General features: G+C 43.3%; 3 protein-coding genes across 3 annotated transcripts; all 3 read right to left on the bottom strand.

The window, feature by feature from the left end:
- Positions 1–1,380: 1,380 nt before the first annotated feature.
- Positions 1,381–5,054, bottom strand: mief1 (mitochondrial elongation factor 1). Its single transcript, XM_074655360.1, has 4 exons — positions 4,908–5,054; positions 4,613–4,793; positions 3,401–3,672; positions 1,381–2,834 (listed from the first exon to the last, which is right to left on the bottom strand). The coding sequence occupies exons 1-4, from the start codon at positions 5,052–5,054 to the stop codon at positions 1,983–1,985; spliced, it is 1,452 nt and encodes a 483-aa protein (XP_074511461.1). The 3' UTR covers positions 1,381–1,982.
- A 335-nt stretch (positions 5,055–5,389) lies between these two features.
- LOC141780226 (mitochondrial ribosome and complex I assembly factor AltMIEF1-like) lies at positions 5,390–5,602 on the bottom strand. The gene has a single exon (XM_074655362.1). The coding sequence runs from the start codon at positions 5,600–5,602 to the stop codon at positions 5,390–5,392; it is 213 nt and encodes a 70-aa protein (XP_074511463.1).
- A 4,624-nt stretch (positions 5,603–10,226) lies between these two features.
- Positions 10,227–15,215, bottom strand: LOC141780227 (uncharacterized). The gene has a single exon (XM_074655363.1). It carries the CDS (start codon positions 15,198–15,200, stop codon positions 11,334–11,336), a length of 3,867 nt encoding a protein of 1,288 aa, XP_074511464.1. The 5' UTR covers positions 15,201–15,215; the 3' UTR covers positions 10,227–11,333.
- Between the last annotated feature and the right edge of the window lie 3,200 nt (positions 15,216–18,415).

The raw sequence follows: 18,415 nt of genomic DNA on the forward strand, positions 1-18,415 counted from the left end.
ATATTGTACACTATATATACAACCAGTGGGCTGGGGACAATTGCTCAATATCACTGCATTTATATTTCATTCTAAGGCTAAAAGTGAGAACAAAAAAACATTATTTTTGGACAGCATGTTCTGGGTAGTTATTTAAAGAGAACTCCACTTGACAGTCACCTATTGTAGTGACTCCACCTACTGTCACCTGCACTGAGTAGCACGCTGATCTAGCATCAGAAACCTTGGCTATCAAAGCTGCTTTTATATAATCTGAGTAGATCCCTCTCAAATCAGATCATGATCTAACAGAGATTAGCACCTGTAATCTATTAATATACACATAGACCTGACAACCTGCTAGTAGTGATCATCACTACATGGCGGGTTGTTGGTTCACTTCATGTAAAGGACCAGGACTGAGTGATATGACCTCACGTACAGCACTAATCCATGTCTGGCTACCTACTCTCGACAGACAGGGCACCTAGAAGTTAATCAGGGTATAATGAGGACTTAAAAACGTGCACAGGCGTGTACGCAGACACACAAATACCGAACTACAGAGGTAACCAGGCCAGGAAGTTAATACTGACACTAATTCACTAAATGACAAACTTAAGTACCGTGTTTACAGCGGTGTGTCGTTGGTAACGCACTTCTCAAACTGCAGAGGTACAGTAGCTGAAAAACTGAAGTGTCCAGCCAACGGAACAGTCAATATTGAAGGTAATGACAGAGGAAAGAGGATCTGATTGAATTTGAATTAAAGCAAAAACAGGTAAACAAAAGCACTTTCAGAATGTCCTGCTGATACACTTGAGACAAACTTACTAATAACCTTAGATGGAGATAAAGCATATTTGGCCTGTGCACCAGAGCAACAAATGTGAGACTGAAGAAGAAACCTCCTTTTCATAACAAACAAAGAGCAGCTCTGTATTAGACACAGACAGTCACATGGAAACATTTCCCGTTCTCGCCAAAATAAGAGCATTAGAAAAATGGTGGCGCTGTATTGTTCAGATTTCATTATCGCCAACAAATCCGATTTCCATAAATGGTAGTATATTCCATTCATGGATGTATATTCAACTTTACATCCGATTCATAGTTGAATGGTGTCGAGTTAGAAATATTACAAACAGACATCAACGTAGAACTCAATGTATATTCACCTGTTTGGTTTCTAGATTAGGTAGATAATACATGCACACATTCCAATCATAGCTTAATGTTTGTTTTCGCCGATCCCTGGAAACATGGAAAGCATACATCTTGAATGCAGACAGCCACTGTATTAATGAAGTTCTTACAAAAAAAACAACAACCTGGATTTCAAGCTGAACTCTAGCAGAATTTCATATTATGTGATAACAAAAAAGGAGCATGAAAAGACAGTTTGCTTGTCTCTTTAGGCTGATCAACAATTTATTAGGGTTAAGGTTGGCATACAACACAGTCAACATGACACTCTATCCCTTGACACAGAGGTTTGGACCCATCTCAAAACAAAGAAACATCATTTAACTGCACTGGACATGTTTGTCCTCCTAAAACTCTCCCGACAAGTTAAAAATATGATGCAGACGTACGTACTGTATTCCCCTTCCATTTTGATCAACCAATGCAGAGTGCAAAACCTCCATCCCGACGTATTAACAGCATGTCTACTCTTTAACTTCATTAATACAATGGCGAGAGTTTAGTGAGAGCCATGACCTCCAATGGGGCTTCACTTTTCATCGGAGATTAAAATAGCATTTGCATGATCACACCACATACAGCTTTCATGGCGACACTGAGTAACTGCTACTGTGTGAATCACATTTTCTCACCGATGGCATTTAAGACTGAAGTGACCGAGTGTTTCAGGAGGAGACGATGATTCCATGCAGTTGTTTTGTTGTTCCCCAGGAACCTCTTTATGGCTCGAGGTCACCATCGGCCACAAAACAGTGGTTGACATTTCAATGCCGCGTTGCCGTGCAGTTGACGTTCTTTTACGAGCTTGTCAGGGATGAGTTTGGCTGTGCCACCGCAGTTCTCAGCAGCCCCTCTGGATCTGAGAGTGCGCAGTAGAGCGTGTACCCCAGCTCGTCCACTTCCAGTTCAGTCAGCTCACAGAATAAGTTCGCTTTAGGGCTGAGGGCGCACGGCAGCCTCCCGGCTTCGAGGTGTCCCACTAGCGCTCGTAGCAGCTGTAGGAACCGGTCCGCCAGCGCCTCCTGGGTCCAGTCGCCTTCTTTTTCGCACAGCAACAAGATGGCGTTGGTGAGCTGGCTGGCGTTGAGCCGGTTGAGGGCGGGGTTGAGCTTGCACACGGCCTTCGCCAGCTTCAGGCAGGCGCATCGGTAGCCTCCGTCCTCCTGGTCCAGGGCCCTGAGTCGCGCCGTCTCGGCCACGCGGAAGCTCTGCCGCCACAGGTTTTCGTGGCGGTCTGCGACAAGTCGATGCGGTTTGGCTATCAGCGATGTCCCGTCCTCCATCACGAGTAACGGCAGGAAGTCCACGTACAGTTTCCGGTCGGTCTCGTACTGCACCTCCAGGGTCAGCGTTTCCGAGGGAACCACGGGACGAATGATGTAGTCTAGGACGCTCCCTATAGCTGGCCAGTTGATGGAGCCCGCCACAAGCTTGTCAAAGACCTCGAGGACCGATTTAGGGGAGAGGTAGCCTCCGACCATGCAGCGGTCCCAGTAGCTGCTGTTCCGTGGAAAATACTCCAGATTCTCTCTGCGGACGAGCCAGAAACCTGGGACGTTCATGATGGTGTCCTCCCCAGGGATGGACGACCACAGGTTCTTCTCTAAGATAAGAGGTACCATGAGCTGGGCGTGGTCCGCTGTCACCACCTAAAAGATGGAGGAGAACTTTTACCAAATCCTTTCTCAAAATGCAGCGGTAGACCAGCAACTCCTCTGTTCTGCGAGGTAAAATTACTGTTTTTGTGAATGGAGTCTGGTAGATTTGAAGACTTGCGACATAATGGCTTCAGTTTCCCATCGGAATGGACTGTCTGCTGCTCCCGTCCACAGCCGCTTTACCTCGCCATCAGACAGGAGAACTGAAGCTGTTATATTGCGCTCTTCAAAGCCACCAGACTATATTCACAAAAGCAGTAATTTTACCTCGCAGAACACAGGCGTATACAATCCTACGTCAAAAAATCAGAACGAACCCTTTCAGTTATTTCCAAACTTTGACTCAGCTAGTGCTAGCATTCACTTTATTCATAACCTCATTGATTAGCTTACTTTGGTAACCTATGTGACAGCTTTTTGCAGTGGCTGAGTGGGCATTCCCATTTGAAAAAAAAAGGAACAGAACACAGATGGACCTGCTCTTTAAATATTCGTCTCTAAGCTAAATTAAAAACACCTTTGTCTGAAAGCAGGACCAAATGTAAGTGACCTTTTACCTGCAGGTCATCATACAGACTGCCACTCAGGTACATCTCTCTGAGTGGCATGTCAGGCAGTTTGGCGTGAAGGAACACCCGGAGTTCGGCACAGATGTCCAGCGCTGCCCTCCTCGCCACGGCCTGCTCCCCAGCAGGGATGTTCACGTTATTTTGGTAGAACACCCACAGATGTTCCTGCAGGGAGAGACGCATCCGGGCCCGCTGCAGGTCCGACTGAGAGGCACCGCTGCCTCCCACAGCGGCTCGACCAACAGCCCGCCGAAGACAGTCTGAGGAGATTACAAGCAATTGAAAGTTAAAATTTAACATTTGTGCAAAATGCTGTTGCATAGATGCAGGAGAATTTTGCAACCTTCTCTCTTCTGCCATTTCAAATAATGAAGGAGAGGCAGCGGGTAAAGTTGAAAAAAAACAAGACAGGCATGATATTAATCAACTAATACTAAATTAAAAAGGGACAGTGTGTAGGATTTGGCGGCATCTAGTGGTGTGGTTGCAGACTGCAACCAACTGAGTACCTCTCCGCTCACTCCCCCATTTCCACTCCCCCACAACACTACTTTAGGAGCAACGGAAGTCAGACGGGGGCTGGCGGTACCACGGTTTTTCACTCTGCGGCTCACAGTACCGCAGTTTCACAAGCGGAGAACTACGGTGGCTTTCAGGTAACGTAAAAACATGAAAGGCTCTCTCTTGAGCCGGTGTTTAGTTTGTCCGTTCTGGGCTACTGTAGAAACATGGCGGAGTAACATGGCGGAGCAACATGGCGGACTCCTTGAAGACGACCCGCTCCCTATGTAGATATGAAGGACTCATTCTAAAGTAATGAAAACACCAAGATTCTTAGGTTCAGGTGATTATACACTAATGAAAACAATATTATATTCCATTTCTGCCAATAGATACCCCGAAATGTTACACACTGTTCCTTTAAGGGGCTTCTACAGTATCTGAGAAATTATAACAATAAAAGGTTAAACTACAACATATCAAACTAATATAATACAGCTGGCGGACTAACTACTGCACTACAGAGAGCCAACACCCACTGTAAAGGAAGAGCAAGAATCCTCCAAATAGGCTGTCTGTCAACAGATAAAATGACAGCTGGCTGAAAGTCCAAATCACAAAAATAGACTTGTCAATGCTGCTTAATATAACACGAAAAAGACATTTGCGACAATGACGTTAAAGGGAACTTTTCCTCACCTGGTTCAAAAGCATGCGAGGAAGTGGGCAGAGACTGTAGAGACCTGCTAACTGTGGACTTCATGTCATGGTTCAGTACCCGTGGTGACGAGCCCATCCAGGCGGGCTCCTCCCAGCTCCTCTTTCCCGTCGGCTCCATATTGGTGGGGCTGGTGGGAGCACTTATGGCACGGTCATACATCTGCACAACGAAAAATTGTGTGCACATTGTTCACATTTTTTTTCTCCCCCTTCATCATACAGTACATGGGAGTGGAGAAAACGAAAAGTTAGAGATAACTCGCTTCTCACTTACTCTTTTGACAGCAAGTGTTGCAATGCCGAGCATGGCTGCTCCTCCCACTCCCAGCACAAGCTTGGCATTGGAAAGCATGAAGTCAATGGCTGTGCCAATCCCATTGTCATCTTTCTTCCCTTTACGGTCTCCATTCACCCCCGCCATCCTACCACTGAATACAGAGGAGATAAGGAAAGAGAGTAAGACAGAGGGACACTGGCAGGAAGAGGATAGAGACAGAAAAAGGTCTTCTTTGTTCTGTTGCTTAGCTCAGAGGCACTGAAAGAAAATCTATGAGTAGCCACACCCAACATGGTCTTACTCATGACTTGTGATCTTTTTGCCTTATCTTACTCTAAATAGTCCACCATCCCCCACAAAGAATGTCTCAAATCTAAACTATTTCACTGACATAGAGTATTTTCACATGTGCAAACCCACCTGGGAGATACACCTCCAGACGACCTTTAACCCACCTCCAGATGACCCCCTTTTCCCCCCTACATAAGCCCACCCAATCGGCTGTGGAGGAAGAACTGGCCCCTCTTCAGTGCGTCCTCCTTATCTTCGGGTATTGTCAGGGCTTGGCAGCGGCGAAACTCACGAGCCACGGCGCGGCGATAGTAATTGCGATCAGTGTACTGAAGTTGACGCCCTGCGCGGAGCAGCGCCCGGTACAGCTCCAGCACGGCACTGCGAGACCAGCCGCCCATTAGGGACCACGCATGGAGTGGGGGGACACCCTGGCACCTGGAGGAAAGGAGAGCAGGGGGTTATGTGATGAAGGGACTGGTGTAAAAGGATATCAAAGTTGCATCATTTGTTTAGATGCAATGAGTAAATAGGATGACACAGCGAACATATCTACAATATTAGAAAGGTCATATGGGCCAAAAATTGTGGGTATCATGCTGGATAAATGGTCATCGAAGGATGTAACTGGTAGGAAGTGAAGTTAGAGAGTGTGGGAGGAGAGAGAGAACAAGAGTTTGCTGCTGTAAAGATTAATTTATCGAAACAGTTTATGCATTGCACTTAGAAATCATGCAGGAGGCTCCCAGGAAAAGCTACCGGCCTTTCACTCTTGGTTAGTTATAAATGGTAATATTTAGGGATGCAAAAAGCAAAACATTATCCCCTAGTCCAGTTCTGAAGTCTCTACACTGGCTCCATGTCTCTCAGAGAATTGATTTCAAAATACTGCTGTTGGTTTACAAAGCACTAAATGGTTTAGGGACAAAATACATTTCTGATCTTCTGCTATGTTCTGAACCATCCAGACCTCTCAGGTCATCTGGATCAGGTCTGCTTAGTGTCCCCAGAGTCACAACTAAACATGCAGAAGCCGCGTTCAGTTTTTATGCACCAAATATCTGGAACAAGCTCCCAGAAACCTGCAGGACCAACTCCAACTCTGAGTTCTTTTAAATCAAAGTTAAAATGTTTCTGTTTGCTGCTGGTGCCTTTTATTAAACCAGATAATGATCTTATATACTGCACTAGAGCTTTTACTCTTGTGTGTTATATTCTATTTTAGCTTTTATTTTTATTTTCTAATCTTTAATGTTTTTATAACTGTTTTAATTATGTCTTAATGTTCTTTTGCACTTTGTCGCAATGTTCTTGAATGTTTATGTAAAGCACTTTGAATTGTCCTGTTGCTGAAATGTGCTATACAAATAAAGCTGCCTTGCCTTGCCTGGATGCAATGAGTAAATAGGATGACACAGCGAACATATCTACAATATTAGAGGAGTCCATATTCATATGGACCAAAAATTGTGGTTATCATGCTGGATTAATGGGCATCGAAAGATGTAACTGGTAGGAAGTGAAGTTAGAGAGTGTGGGAGGAGAGAGAGAACAAGAGTTTGCTGCTGTAAAGATTAAACAGTTTATGCATTGTACTTAGAAATCATGCAGGAGGCTCCCAGGAATAGCTACCTGCCTTTCACTCTTGGTTAGTTATAAATGGTAGTATTTAGGGATGCAAAAAAGCAAAACATTATCCCCTAGTTCATCCATGACCAATGCAGGATTTTGTTCAATCTGCCTCTGCCTTGGAGATAGTAGGTAGATATAGGTAGTAATAGATTACATCTAACATTTAAGAGCACGTCATCTTTATACCAGAGGTCAAAGCTACCTGCTCCTTTTCCAATTGATATGTGTGGATAACAACTGGTTCACCCTCATCATCATCATCACTACCTCTCAGGTGCAGTCAGGCTGTAACGTTAGCAACCGTCCAAGTGTGACCACTTAGCTTAGCATGGTGTCTCACTGTATCCCTGATTTCCCAGCGACTACAACGTGACCATCGCCTCTACCGACTGTACACCAGTGGCTCTGTAATCTACCGAGGTTCACTTGTCTTTAGAAAATGGCTGGCTCGACGGAAAGTCACACATTAGCTCACTCCTGACCGACTAGCATGTTAGCTTAGCACGCTAACTAGCTAGCTGACCTTACCTTCAGCAGCCTTACTGACACAACACACACTCATGAAACACAGCGCGGAGGATAGAGTGGAGGCAACAACACAAGAGCACACAGCAATAACAGAAAACAGGGTTCAACCTACGTTTCAAAGGGGAGAGCACAGGTTGTGTTCAGACAGAGACAGCAGTCCTGCTAGAGCCGGGGGTCACACACAACGGTGACAACCGGAAACACATACATACTACATCCGGGTCAGGACCACTTTTTTTTTTTTTTTTTAATTTCAAAATTACAGTATACATTTACATACAAAAGAAGCATAGCGAAAACATAAACAAAGAGCTATGATAAACATAAAAGGACATGAAATGAAAACAAAACCAACATAAAATTTAAAAAAAAACACACAATAAAAATAAATAAATAAGTAGATAATAATAATAAAAAGACCACGCAAGAGTATGACAATACTTTCACTTAAAAACATTAAAGATATTGCATATATTCATAGTTTTCATTGCTTTTTTGTTTTGTGAGGAAGAAATTGTTGTTGTTGTTGTTGTTGTTGTTGTTGTTGTTGTTGTTGTTGGGTTAGTATCATTTTGTTACAATACATGTGTAAATAAATGGTCATCTCATTTTATGATTTTATTTACTTTATTTATTATTACTTTACTTTTTTAAGTAAGTAAGTAAAGCTTTATTTATATAGCACCTTTTAAAACACACCATTACAAAGTGCTTCACACACAAGAAGAAACATCAAACAATGAAAAAAACAAGGAAAAATTACGATATGACACACAGAAACAATGAGAAACAGATCACACAAAAACAGACAAACACACATGTGGATGAGGCCTATAGAAAAGCTTGCCTTTAGAGATGGGTTTTAAGAACCCACTTAAAACAGTCCAGAGATTCAGCAGCTCTGACAGATTGAGGGAGGTGATTCCAGAGAGTTGGGGCTAAGACAGAAAAGGCCCGATCACCTTTTGTTTTGCAGTTTGAGCGGGGGATGGATAAAAGGCAGAGATTAGAGGATCGAAGTGTTTGACAGGTCGAATATGGAACAAGGAGATCAGAAATATAACTGGGGGCGAGGTCATGCAGTGCCTTATATGTAATTAGCAAGATCTTAAAATTGATTCTGAATTTTACAGGGAGCCAATGGAGGGATGCCAGAACAGGGGAGATGTGAGACTGACGGCTAGTTCTGGTTAATAGCCTGGCCGCTGCATTTTGAACCACCTGTAGACGATTTAAAGCAGATTGACTGAGGCAGCTGTAGGGATTTACAATAGTCTAGACGGGAGAATATGAAAGTGTGAATTAAAAGTTCAAGATCCGTGGAGGACAAAATGCATCTGATTTTTGCAATATTTCTTAACTGGAGAAAGCAGGTCTGGACAACGCTGGTGACATGATGGTCAAAAGTCATATTTCGGTCAAAAATGATACCAAGATTCTTAGCTGTAGGACTGATATTTGATTGAAGTGGGCCAATAAACCGTTAACTATTAACTATTTCTATACTAATTATCTATTTGCCACATTTGATAGATTTTACGTAATGCATTCAGGAATTATGCAAAATAATTTTTGTGTTTCTATCATTGACTTTGTATGATGTTAGGGTTACTTCTGGTTGTTGCTATGAATCAATCAAGATAAAGCGATGGGGGAAAAAAATTACTTAGAGTGGTAATGTCTTAATGTCTTTTCAGAAAACAGATAGAGTTATCGCAGGATAAAAAAATATATATATTTCTCCTCTAAGTAGGGTGACCAGATCCCAACAAACCAAATGTGGGACAAAGTATGTTTCTGTGGGACACGTTACCAAGACTGAGAAGTAGTCTACAATTTTGATTTAATGTCTATGATTTTATTTACTTTATTTATTATTACTTTACTTTTCTTTTTTTTTTTTTACTATTTCTATACTAATATCTATTTGCCACATCTGATAGATTTTACATAATGCATTCAGGAATTATGCTAAATCATGTTTGTGTTTCTATCATTGACTTTTTATGCTATGTTGGATATTATTCATAATCATTGTCTGGATACTTGATAGAATAGAAGGAACCAATTTCTGCATATACAAGTATACTTGCAGTATAAAAACTATTAAACTAGTAGTTTACTGAGAGTATACTTTAAAATGTACTTTCATAAACTATAAAGTGGACTACAAGCATATACAAGTATACTTGCAGTATAAAAACTATTAAACTAGTAGTTTACTGAGAGTATAGTTTTGGGCCAATTTAGTCCCAAGAAGTATTAAAGTAGTACAATTACAACTAGTATACTACTAGTACATTGATTGAGTATACTTAATACATAAAGTTTACTTGGGAAATATATACTTGAACTTTAGTATACTTCATAAAAAAAACTTGAAGTATACTACTTTTTCATATCCAAAAATTGAATTTCAGGTACAATGGAAGCCTTTGTTACCTTGGAGAGGCGTGGTGTGTTTGGGGAGAGCGAAATCTTCAGCGCTTCTTACATTCTTCTTGAGGTTAAAGGACAGATGCTGCTGAGCCAATTTCTGTAGTTCACTGACCTTTTATTTTTTTGGTGAAATATCAATATTCATGTTAAACATTTATTATTATCAGTATTTCTCACCCTCCATAGATACATTGCATTTATATTATATTGGGTCACTTTTCACCAAAAACCCACTTTGCAAGGTTGTTCGTGAGTGTGTACATGGATTTGAATGTGTGTGAGCAAAACTGTGTATGGCATTCTTAATTACTGGAAAAATTTGGCCCAGAACATTTTACTTCTACACAAATTATGTACAGTCTTTATAAAATAAACTCCAAATTATCATCTTTTCAGTTGCATCAAAGGAAAATTATGTAATGCTCAGGTATGCGAGAGAGACAAACTGATAAGTTGATGTACATTGACCAATCAGGTCTGTTTGTCATTTTAAATAGTAACTTAACATCAGTCTGAAAAGCAGTGTTTCACTGCCCTCTGTGATTCAACTCTGATCACACTGCATCATCACTGATGGGTGTGGTTGGGTGTGATCAGAAGCATCCTTTGTTTAGTGAAACAAACTAAAAATAAATAAATAAAAAAATTAGTTTGCTTTGTTGTGCCTGTAACCACACCCAGCAGTGATGTCATAGGGTCCTGGAGTACACCTGTAAATCACTACAGCAAGGTGAGAAAATAAACCACTGGAGGTCAGCAAAAGATGTGTTCAGGAGATGTTGAGTTACTTTTTACATAGTTTATACACTGTAAAATGAGCATGTGAGCATTTCATGATCCATATGACTTTCACAAAAAAACATTTAAATATAAAGACTGGGATTGAAATAAAAAAAAACATTACATTGAGGGACAATATAACAAGTTTGCTTGAATAAATGATAATACAACATTTAAGGACTTAAACATACAGTATGTGTTCCTTCATGTTGTCCTTACATAGTGTGAAAAATGTATCCATACACTTTATATCCTGCAACTAATTATTTTCTCAACACCATTAATAGGTCTCAACAAGAAATGAAGATGCTAAAACAATTCAAGTTGTACTACAGTATTTGTGTATTCTCACTTTGCTGTTACATTGATACTATAGTTTTAAGAAGGGAAACCAACTCTTAGTGTTAACATTTAAAGAACTGCTGATTTACGTCCTGTAACCTCAAATTGAACTTTTCTGCTATGATACTTCGAGTTTGTATTGCAGTGCTTTAACACTAAATTTTCAGAAACATTTTACTTTGAAGGGTGTAAGGGTTGGGTAGGATTGAGGGCTGTAGGAAGATTTCTCTTGCCATCGACAATGCAGGAAGGATAATTGGTGATTATAAGACGCACAAAGCTGGATGACAGTCCCAAAGTCTGGATTATTGAGGCATTTTATGGTTAAATCCATATTGTATATTGCTCTTTGGCCCCATTATTACAAATATATCACATCTAATGGTATGTAGACTTGTTGAGCACTTGTAATCAGGGCATGTACTTCATTCCTTTCATCCTAGGAATGATATGTATATCTCTGACGTCATCATGCTGAAGCAGCCAACACAAGTAGCGCTCTGTCCCCATGCCCCATCCACTGGTGAGGAGTGGTTTCACTTTCCGCATGCTAATGTACCATTTGTAGGACTGCTCTGGCACTGCATGGTGCCTGAGGGCTTCCTGTACCATCTCAGGGGTGGAATGACGTTCACCGAGACCCACGGTCTCACCAAGCCCCAGGAGAAGGTCTGCAGCTTTGGCTTTGCACCGCCCAGTGCCCTCCACATAGGCCTGGTAGAAGGGAACTCCTAGATGGTCCATCTCAGTCAGCCAAACAGCACCACCATATTTCTCTATCAAGACCCGCTCTCCTTTGCGTGTTAGCTTTCTGCCAAACTGTGGCTGGCCATCTTGTACCCACTCTAAGCAGTCAGCAGAGGGCATCATGGGAATGGCCTGGTCTAGAGGGACTCGTGGGAGTGGGGTGTTTCCATCCAGCTTACTCAACATGGCTTTGACGTGTGTAAGGGTCCCGGCAGTGTTGAGGATCATATCAGAGTGTTTCTTCAACATGGACTTGGTGAGATGAGACAAGTATCCCTCTGCTGTAGAAATGGCCTTGTCCATGTCACCCAACAGTTCGCACTCCACGTGGTAGAACTGGTTCAAGTGTGTAGCATCAGGATCTTCGCCTCTAAAGCTGGGAGATATGTAGTAAGTTCCCGGCAGGTTCTCCTGGAAACGAAGGAAGTATTCAAGTACAAACTGCATTGAGTCAGCAAGGTAGATGTCCTGGCCCAGCAGGTCAACAGAAACTGGTTCTGAGTCAGATCCCAAGCCCATTGGTGAAGAGATGGTGTCTGTGGTGAGAGGGGTTAGAGCGTAGGAGAACTGGCGGGAAGTGTGGAAATATTCCACTGTACTGTGGAAAAGAGTGTTTTGAATCTGGAACAGGTTGTGATACCACTGGCTCTTGATGGCAATTGTGGAGTGAGACTGAGGGTCTTGCCATGAACGGGGAGCCCTGCACTGGGTGATTTTTGAGTGTATCTTTTTGAGGGCCTCAGGGTCAGCAGCTGGGCCATCCAGTGATGACACATATCCAGGGTAGCTCTCAAAGAACTCTGGTTGCAGATCAGCAGGCTTAGTGCCATCTGGTGAAGGTAACAGAGGGATCAGCTTGGCATGAGCATAATCAATCTCAAAGCCCTCGAAGATCAGTGCAACGCCTCGAGCTTTCATCCCCTCTTCTAGTAGTCGGGCAACTTTAGAAGTGGCTAAGATCAGCGCCTTGTAGTCAGCTTCCTCCAGTTTGAAGATGTCGCTGGACAGTTGTTTGCGTGGCACCACAACAGTTAGTCCAGGAGTGTTTGGGTACGGTGTGAGGAAGGCAACATGCTCGCTGTCTTCCCAGACTCTCCACTGTTGCTGCTCTCCACGTACAATACGACTGAACAGGTTATCATTGGAAGCGTCTCCAAAAAAGTCAAAGCAAGAAGGTGCATTTGGTGTTGGCAGTCCGTTTCTAATCTTGGCTTGAACCTGGGCCAGTGCCTCATCATCCCAGTGTGGGCCACTTTTTGAGGTGCAGTAGCCAGGATCGTAATTGTGGAATTCCTCTTCATTTGCAAGATGGGGCTGCCAGTTTGGCTGTAGGCCATGAAGCGGGAGCAGTCTGATTTGTGCTGACTGATCATTGGTTGGATTGAAAACCAAGGCACAGCGCTGCACTCCCAATCGCTCACAAAGCAACCTTGACACAGCTCTTGGTCCTTGTAGCATAGACACAAAATCAGGTGTAGCCAACTGGAAGATGCTGCTTGCCCCACTAAGAGTTTTTCTAGTCAGAATGGTTGACCCAGGGATCCACGGGTTGGGATCCAGGTAGGCAACCAGCTCATCGGTTTCCCAGATCACATGAGAGAAGCTCTTGAGGGGCCTGAGGACCTCTACTCGGGAAATGCCATCTACCATTGAGGCCACAAACATCACACCAGCATTTGTTTCAATGATGGCTTCACCTTTAGTGTCCACAGCAATGATTCCTGCACAGATCCCATCTAGATTTTCAGCCATCACGTCTCTACATGCCTGCCTGAGGCTACAGCCCGTGTGGTGGTAGAGACTGGCTATTTTCTGTGCAACTGTGTGTCTCAGAAATACATCTCCATCTCCAGAGCAGGTAATAGCTAACTTGTCATCAGCATATATTCCTGCCCCTACTACTGCTGTATCCCCAACTCGTCCTTTCAGCTTTCCTACAACCCCACCTGTGGATGATGCAGCAGCCAACCCACTCCAACGGTCCAAGGCCACAGCTCCAACTGTCTGTGGGTGATTGTTTTTTGAGGTATTTCCAACAGTGAGCTTTGCAGCTAACTGTCTGTGGCGTATATCAGTGTAGAAATACTCAGGCCCAACAGGTTTCTCCTTCCCCTCTAACCCTTGCAGAAACTCCTCAGCCCCATCTCCCACAATGAGTGAATGTGAGCTTTTCTCCATGACACATCTGGCTGCCTTTATGGGGTTCTTCACACTTTGCACACAAGCAACAGATCCTGACTTCATTGCATTGCCATCCACAATGGTTGCTTCCATTTCATTTTTGCCATCTTTGTTGAACACTGAGCCTTTACCTGCATTGAACAGGAAGCAGTCCTCCAGAGCTTCTACTGACTTCTGAACTGCGTCCAGACTCCTTCCACCTTGTTGAAGTACTTGGGATCCAAGGGTTAAGGCTGTATGTAGAGCAAACTCAATAACCCCAATGACTTCGGTGTTCAGCATCATCTCCTCTCCAGCGCCACCATGGATCACCAGAGTGTGGTCTGTGCTCATGCCAGAGGTGGAGTCAACAGCTTTTTTGCCATTGTCTGGACTCTCAGGACAGTGGTTTGTCTCTCCATTCATTTTCCCTGTTTGACCCTGATTCTGTAGACATTCCAGGGCTCCCATTTGGTATGCAACGGCATACCTAACAGCTAGAAGCATCACTAACTTCAGGTTTATCTTCAGGCTTTCTTGAAGCTTCTCCAGTGCCAGAGCAAAGCTCCCTTTTCCATTAAGCGCAATGCGAACCATGTCTCTCTTCCCAAGGTAGGTTACAGCCAGCTGATCTTGGGCATAAACATTCCCTACTCCACACTCCGCGCCCTCCATCCCATCTGTACCTGTGAGGTACACAGATGGACATCCAAAGGGGTCCAGGTACTTCGTCAATGGGTTGTCAGATGGTAACGATCGGCGTAGGGCAGCTAGATGGGGACCAACTCCCTGACCACTTTTGGTGTTTCGGATGAGGCTCCTATGCTCCAAAAAAGCAACATGGAACAATCGTAGGAGGTCGGCTGTGTATTGGATTTTGTTATCTGAGCCAATGCAAGATGCCAAGGCACCTATTAACTTGTGAGAATGCATGGTGATGGAGTATGTAGGATCACATCGGCCATGTTTGTAGTGGCGCATATGGGTAGGTGTGACAAGCATGTGCTTAGCAGCGGATTCCCCAAGAGTCTGCCTCAGGGAAAGCTGCAAAGAGAAGTTGATCCAAGCATCAAACATGCCTCTCTGCCCTCTGAGAGTAGAAAATACATCAGGATAGGCGGACACATCAAAAGTGAGAACCGGATGTGTTGCTTTTAAGTCAGTGCTCAGTTTGGGGGTATTGACTCCTTGCAAGGGGAAGGTTAGGGAAGTGAGACAAACAGAATTAACATTGTTTACTGTGACAGACCCATTCATATGTTCAGTGTCAGTATGGACTAGGTTTAAGTCAGCACTCTCAGACAGATTGTATACATGCTCAGTCACAAGCCCAGCTACCATCCCATCCACAGCACTGTGCTCAAACACCATCCCAGCTGTGCTGTCCTTGAACACCACCAGGTTCACCACCTTTCAAAAAACAGAAAAAACAAAGATTAGTTTATTTTTTCAGTCCATTGAATATTAGAGAGCACTGTAACCTCCGGTACTGATGCGTTCAGTCGTTGAATTTATGTATTTCTTTACTTTGACTGTTTTGAAAAATCTAAATATTTTACTAGCTTATTTTTTTTTTTTTTAAAGATTCATTTTTGGCTTTTCAATGCTTTTATTAATAGTTAGAGTTAGTAATGAAAGGGGGAGATGGAGAGAGGGGATGACATGCAGCAAAGGGCCACAAGACGGATTCGAAACCTGGGCCGCTGCAGTAAATCAACTTAAATGAGCTTTACTCTGAGAGTGTAACTGAATTACATTGTAATATACATGGCAATGTTTACTTGAACCCTTGAATAACTCGTGATAGTGTGTGTTTTGCCTAATTTGACCACATAACTAAAAAGTAGCTGCAAATTGAAGCAGATGTTTAGGTAATGAAAATATTTCTTTCTTAGAAGCAATAGAGTTCCCAATTACCGCTACTCAGGGGCCTTTTTATGCCATAATTCTTATTGAATGCAAAGTTCAACAGTATGTTCAGTATATTCTATCCAATACCTTGTCATAGTATCTTAGACATGGACGGTCTCCTCCTCCTCCCAGCCTCACTGCATTGAGGATATCAGCCAGTTCAGAGGGTGCGTTGCAGTCTTCCAGACAGAGCGTCAGCACGGCACTCTCCATCAGCCCCAGTGATGCTGCTGCGTCCCCTCCTTGCCCCAGGATCTCTTCTCTGGTGGCAGCCCAGACTTTGCGCTCCAGAGCCGAGAGGCTGCAAATGACAGAGGGATCGTTCTGCTTTCCTGCACTGGGTTGATCCATCACCTGAGCCAGCTGGTTGTAGATGTCAATGAACGGTCGGGCAGAAACCGGCCCACCAGTGCTGGGACGCCCCAGTATGTCAACAGGGAACACTCCTCCAACACAGGTGACGATGGCATGGAGGCTATCTGGGTAAATCTGGAGATAACAGCCACAGGTTACGAATAGAGCCGACCTGACATATTGATAATTGAAAGCTTTGATAAATCTTACCAGTTGTGCCCTGCCAGTAATCTCACCTTAATCTCATCTTGACTCCTTCCAGGAATCCTGCTGGCAGCGAATACCTCAGACTGCTGTGTGCGCTCCGTTGGCACATTGCCTTCCAGTAACAGTGGCTCACTGTAAAGCTTTGCTGCTGCCCAGAGCAGAGCAGCTGCCCTCCCCAGTTGGGTACATCTCTTTGCTTTGGAAGGAAGAAAAACAACAGGAAGGGTAGTGGAGGTGGGCAGGGGGTCAGCACAAGACAGCAGTGCCCTCTTGAACTGCGCCGTTACCCAGTTCTCTTGACCTGAAGCAATGGCTGACCATTTTTGCTGGGCCTCTTGAAGGAGCTCCCTCTGCTGTTCCAACGTATTTTTGAACTCTGGGTAAAGGTCAGGACTTAAAGTGAGCTGCAGGACTCGGCTCACTTCTTGCAAGGTAACATCCAACATTGGAACAGGGTAGTTGAGAAGGGCCATCCTGTTGATGTGGAGGAGGCTTGATAGAAAAGGAGAAAAAGAGAGAAAGAATGAATGGTGATGCTCATTTCAGTAGATATCTGTGCAACACAATACATAGATGTCTACAGACAAAATGTCCTCACATAAGCACAGTAGCCTAAACCACAGTTGAGCATAACCAGTATGATCAGCCAAAGTCAGTGCAACAAACTCAAAATCATCAGAAGCTGCTAGGTAGGGTGTGTGTTCTCTTGATCATTTATGTAACGAATGTACAGAGAATAGATACAATAGGCCTCTATAACTGTCTTACTTCAACTTTGTGTTTAGAGCTTAGAGCTCTAAATCTATGCTACTACCATGACACTAGGAAAGGCAATGCCAGTCTATCATACGGTCTGTCAGTTGGTCCACTACTGTGTTGGGACTGTAATATGAGTCCTTTGGTGACTTCCTGTCATTTCCTCTAGCGCCACCATATGGTTGACTTTTGATTTTTTTTTAATGAAATTTCACAACAAATAAGGATATTACTATGAAGTTTGGTACATACATTCCTGTTTACCTCAGGATGAGTTTTCACAACTCTGATGATCTGTTAACTTTTCATCTAGTGCCATCTTCAGGTCAAAATTTGTATTTGTCCAATACTATGGACTATGATCAATTACCTGCAAAACTAATGACATTCCCATCAGCCTCAATCTCAGAACCCATCAGCTATCGGTAGTCCCTTGTCCCCTCTGGAGGCTATATCTTGGGGTTCCGGTGTAGCCAGCGGATATCCGGGCCGAGATTTCCTTTTCCGTGCGCTGCTCATTGTTTGCAGTCTGATTAGCACTTTGACATGCAAGACTGGAGTTGGAGTTGAGAGAAGACGTCTACGACCGGATTGTTTCACAAGTAGCCAGTTTACAAGTTAATTTTAAACCAATAAAAGCTAAAACCATCGTCAGACGATAACCGGTGGGTTTCCGAGATTGCATTTCAGCCAACATGTTCCACCTCTTTTGCTCTTCACAAGGACCGTTTACCTGCATTCAACAAAAGCCTGCTAGAACGTGATTGGTCAATACTACTCGGACTACAAACGGAAACCAAAACGCTTCTGGGACCAATGCTGCCTTCAAATGGGGTCGTGTTTACCGTGTTCATGAGGATAGTCCATATGAACGCACCCCTCTTGTGATATTCAAGTGGAAAGTTTCTGAAAGCTCTGAGTTCACGAGTTGCGACGTGTTTGTTGACGTTGTCAGAAATGGAGGAGGCCATGGAAGTTCATTTTTCAGTCCATAATAAGTGAATATATCTTAATTTTAGTCGTATATTGTAATTCTTTGTAATTTTGAAATATGTCTGATGAAAAAGTTGATATTCCTAGTGGCTTCATCTCTTTCCTTTGTCATTATGCCTTTGCATTTCCTGCATTATATTACCCGCTTGCTAGTTTGCTAAATTGTTAGCCTCTGTGGCTTCTCGATGCAGACAGTAACATTAATATTTCCGTAGTTTAGCAGCGGTGTTCTCGCGACTTAACCACTTGCCAAGCATATTGTGTACACGACTTCCCATTGTTGTAAACAGGAGCTCACGAGTTTCATTTGAAGGCACCACAAAACCTTGTGCCGTTGCCTACAGATTCTACATGTGAATGTAGAA

Source organism: Sebastes fasciatus, chromosome 13 (assembly GCF_043250625.1).
Source record: "Sebastes fasciatus isolate fSebFas1 chromosome 13, fSebFas1.pri, whole genome shotgun sequence".
NCBI classification, from domain to species: Eukaryota; Metazoa; Chordata; class Actinopteri; order Perciformes; family Sebastidae; genus Sebastes; species Sebastes fasciatus.

What these genes read in the sequence shown, in the direction of transcription:
- LOC141780226 (XM_074655362.1), bottom strand. Translation starts at nt 5,602, where the DNA reads ATGGGCGGCTGGTCTCGCAGTGCCGTGCTGGAGCTGTACCGGGCGCTG.
- mief1 (XM_074655360.1), bottom strand. Translation starts at nt 5,054, where the DNA reads ATGGCGGGGGTGAATGGAGACCGTAAAGGGAAGAAAGATGACAATGGG. An exon ending in CAACACTTGCTGTCAAAAGA is followed by an intron (nt 4,794 to 4,907) that starts GTAAGTGAGAAG and finishes TTCGTTGTGCAG; the next exon opens with ATGTATGACCGTGCCATAAG. An exon ending in CTCGCATGCTTTTGAACCAG is followed by an intron (nt 3,673 to 4,612) that starts GTGAGGAAAAGT and finishes TAATCTCCTCAG; the next exon opens with ACTGTCTTCGGCGGGCTGTT.
- LOC141780227 (XM_074655363.1), bottom strand. Translation starts at nt 15,200, where the DNA reads ATGGTGTTTGAGCACAGTGCTGTGGATGGGATGGTAGCTGGGCTTGTG.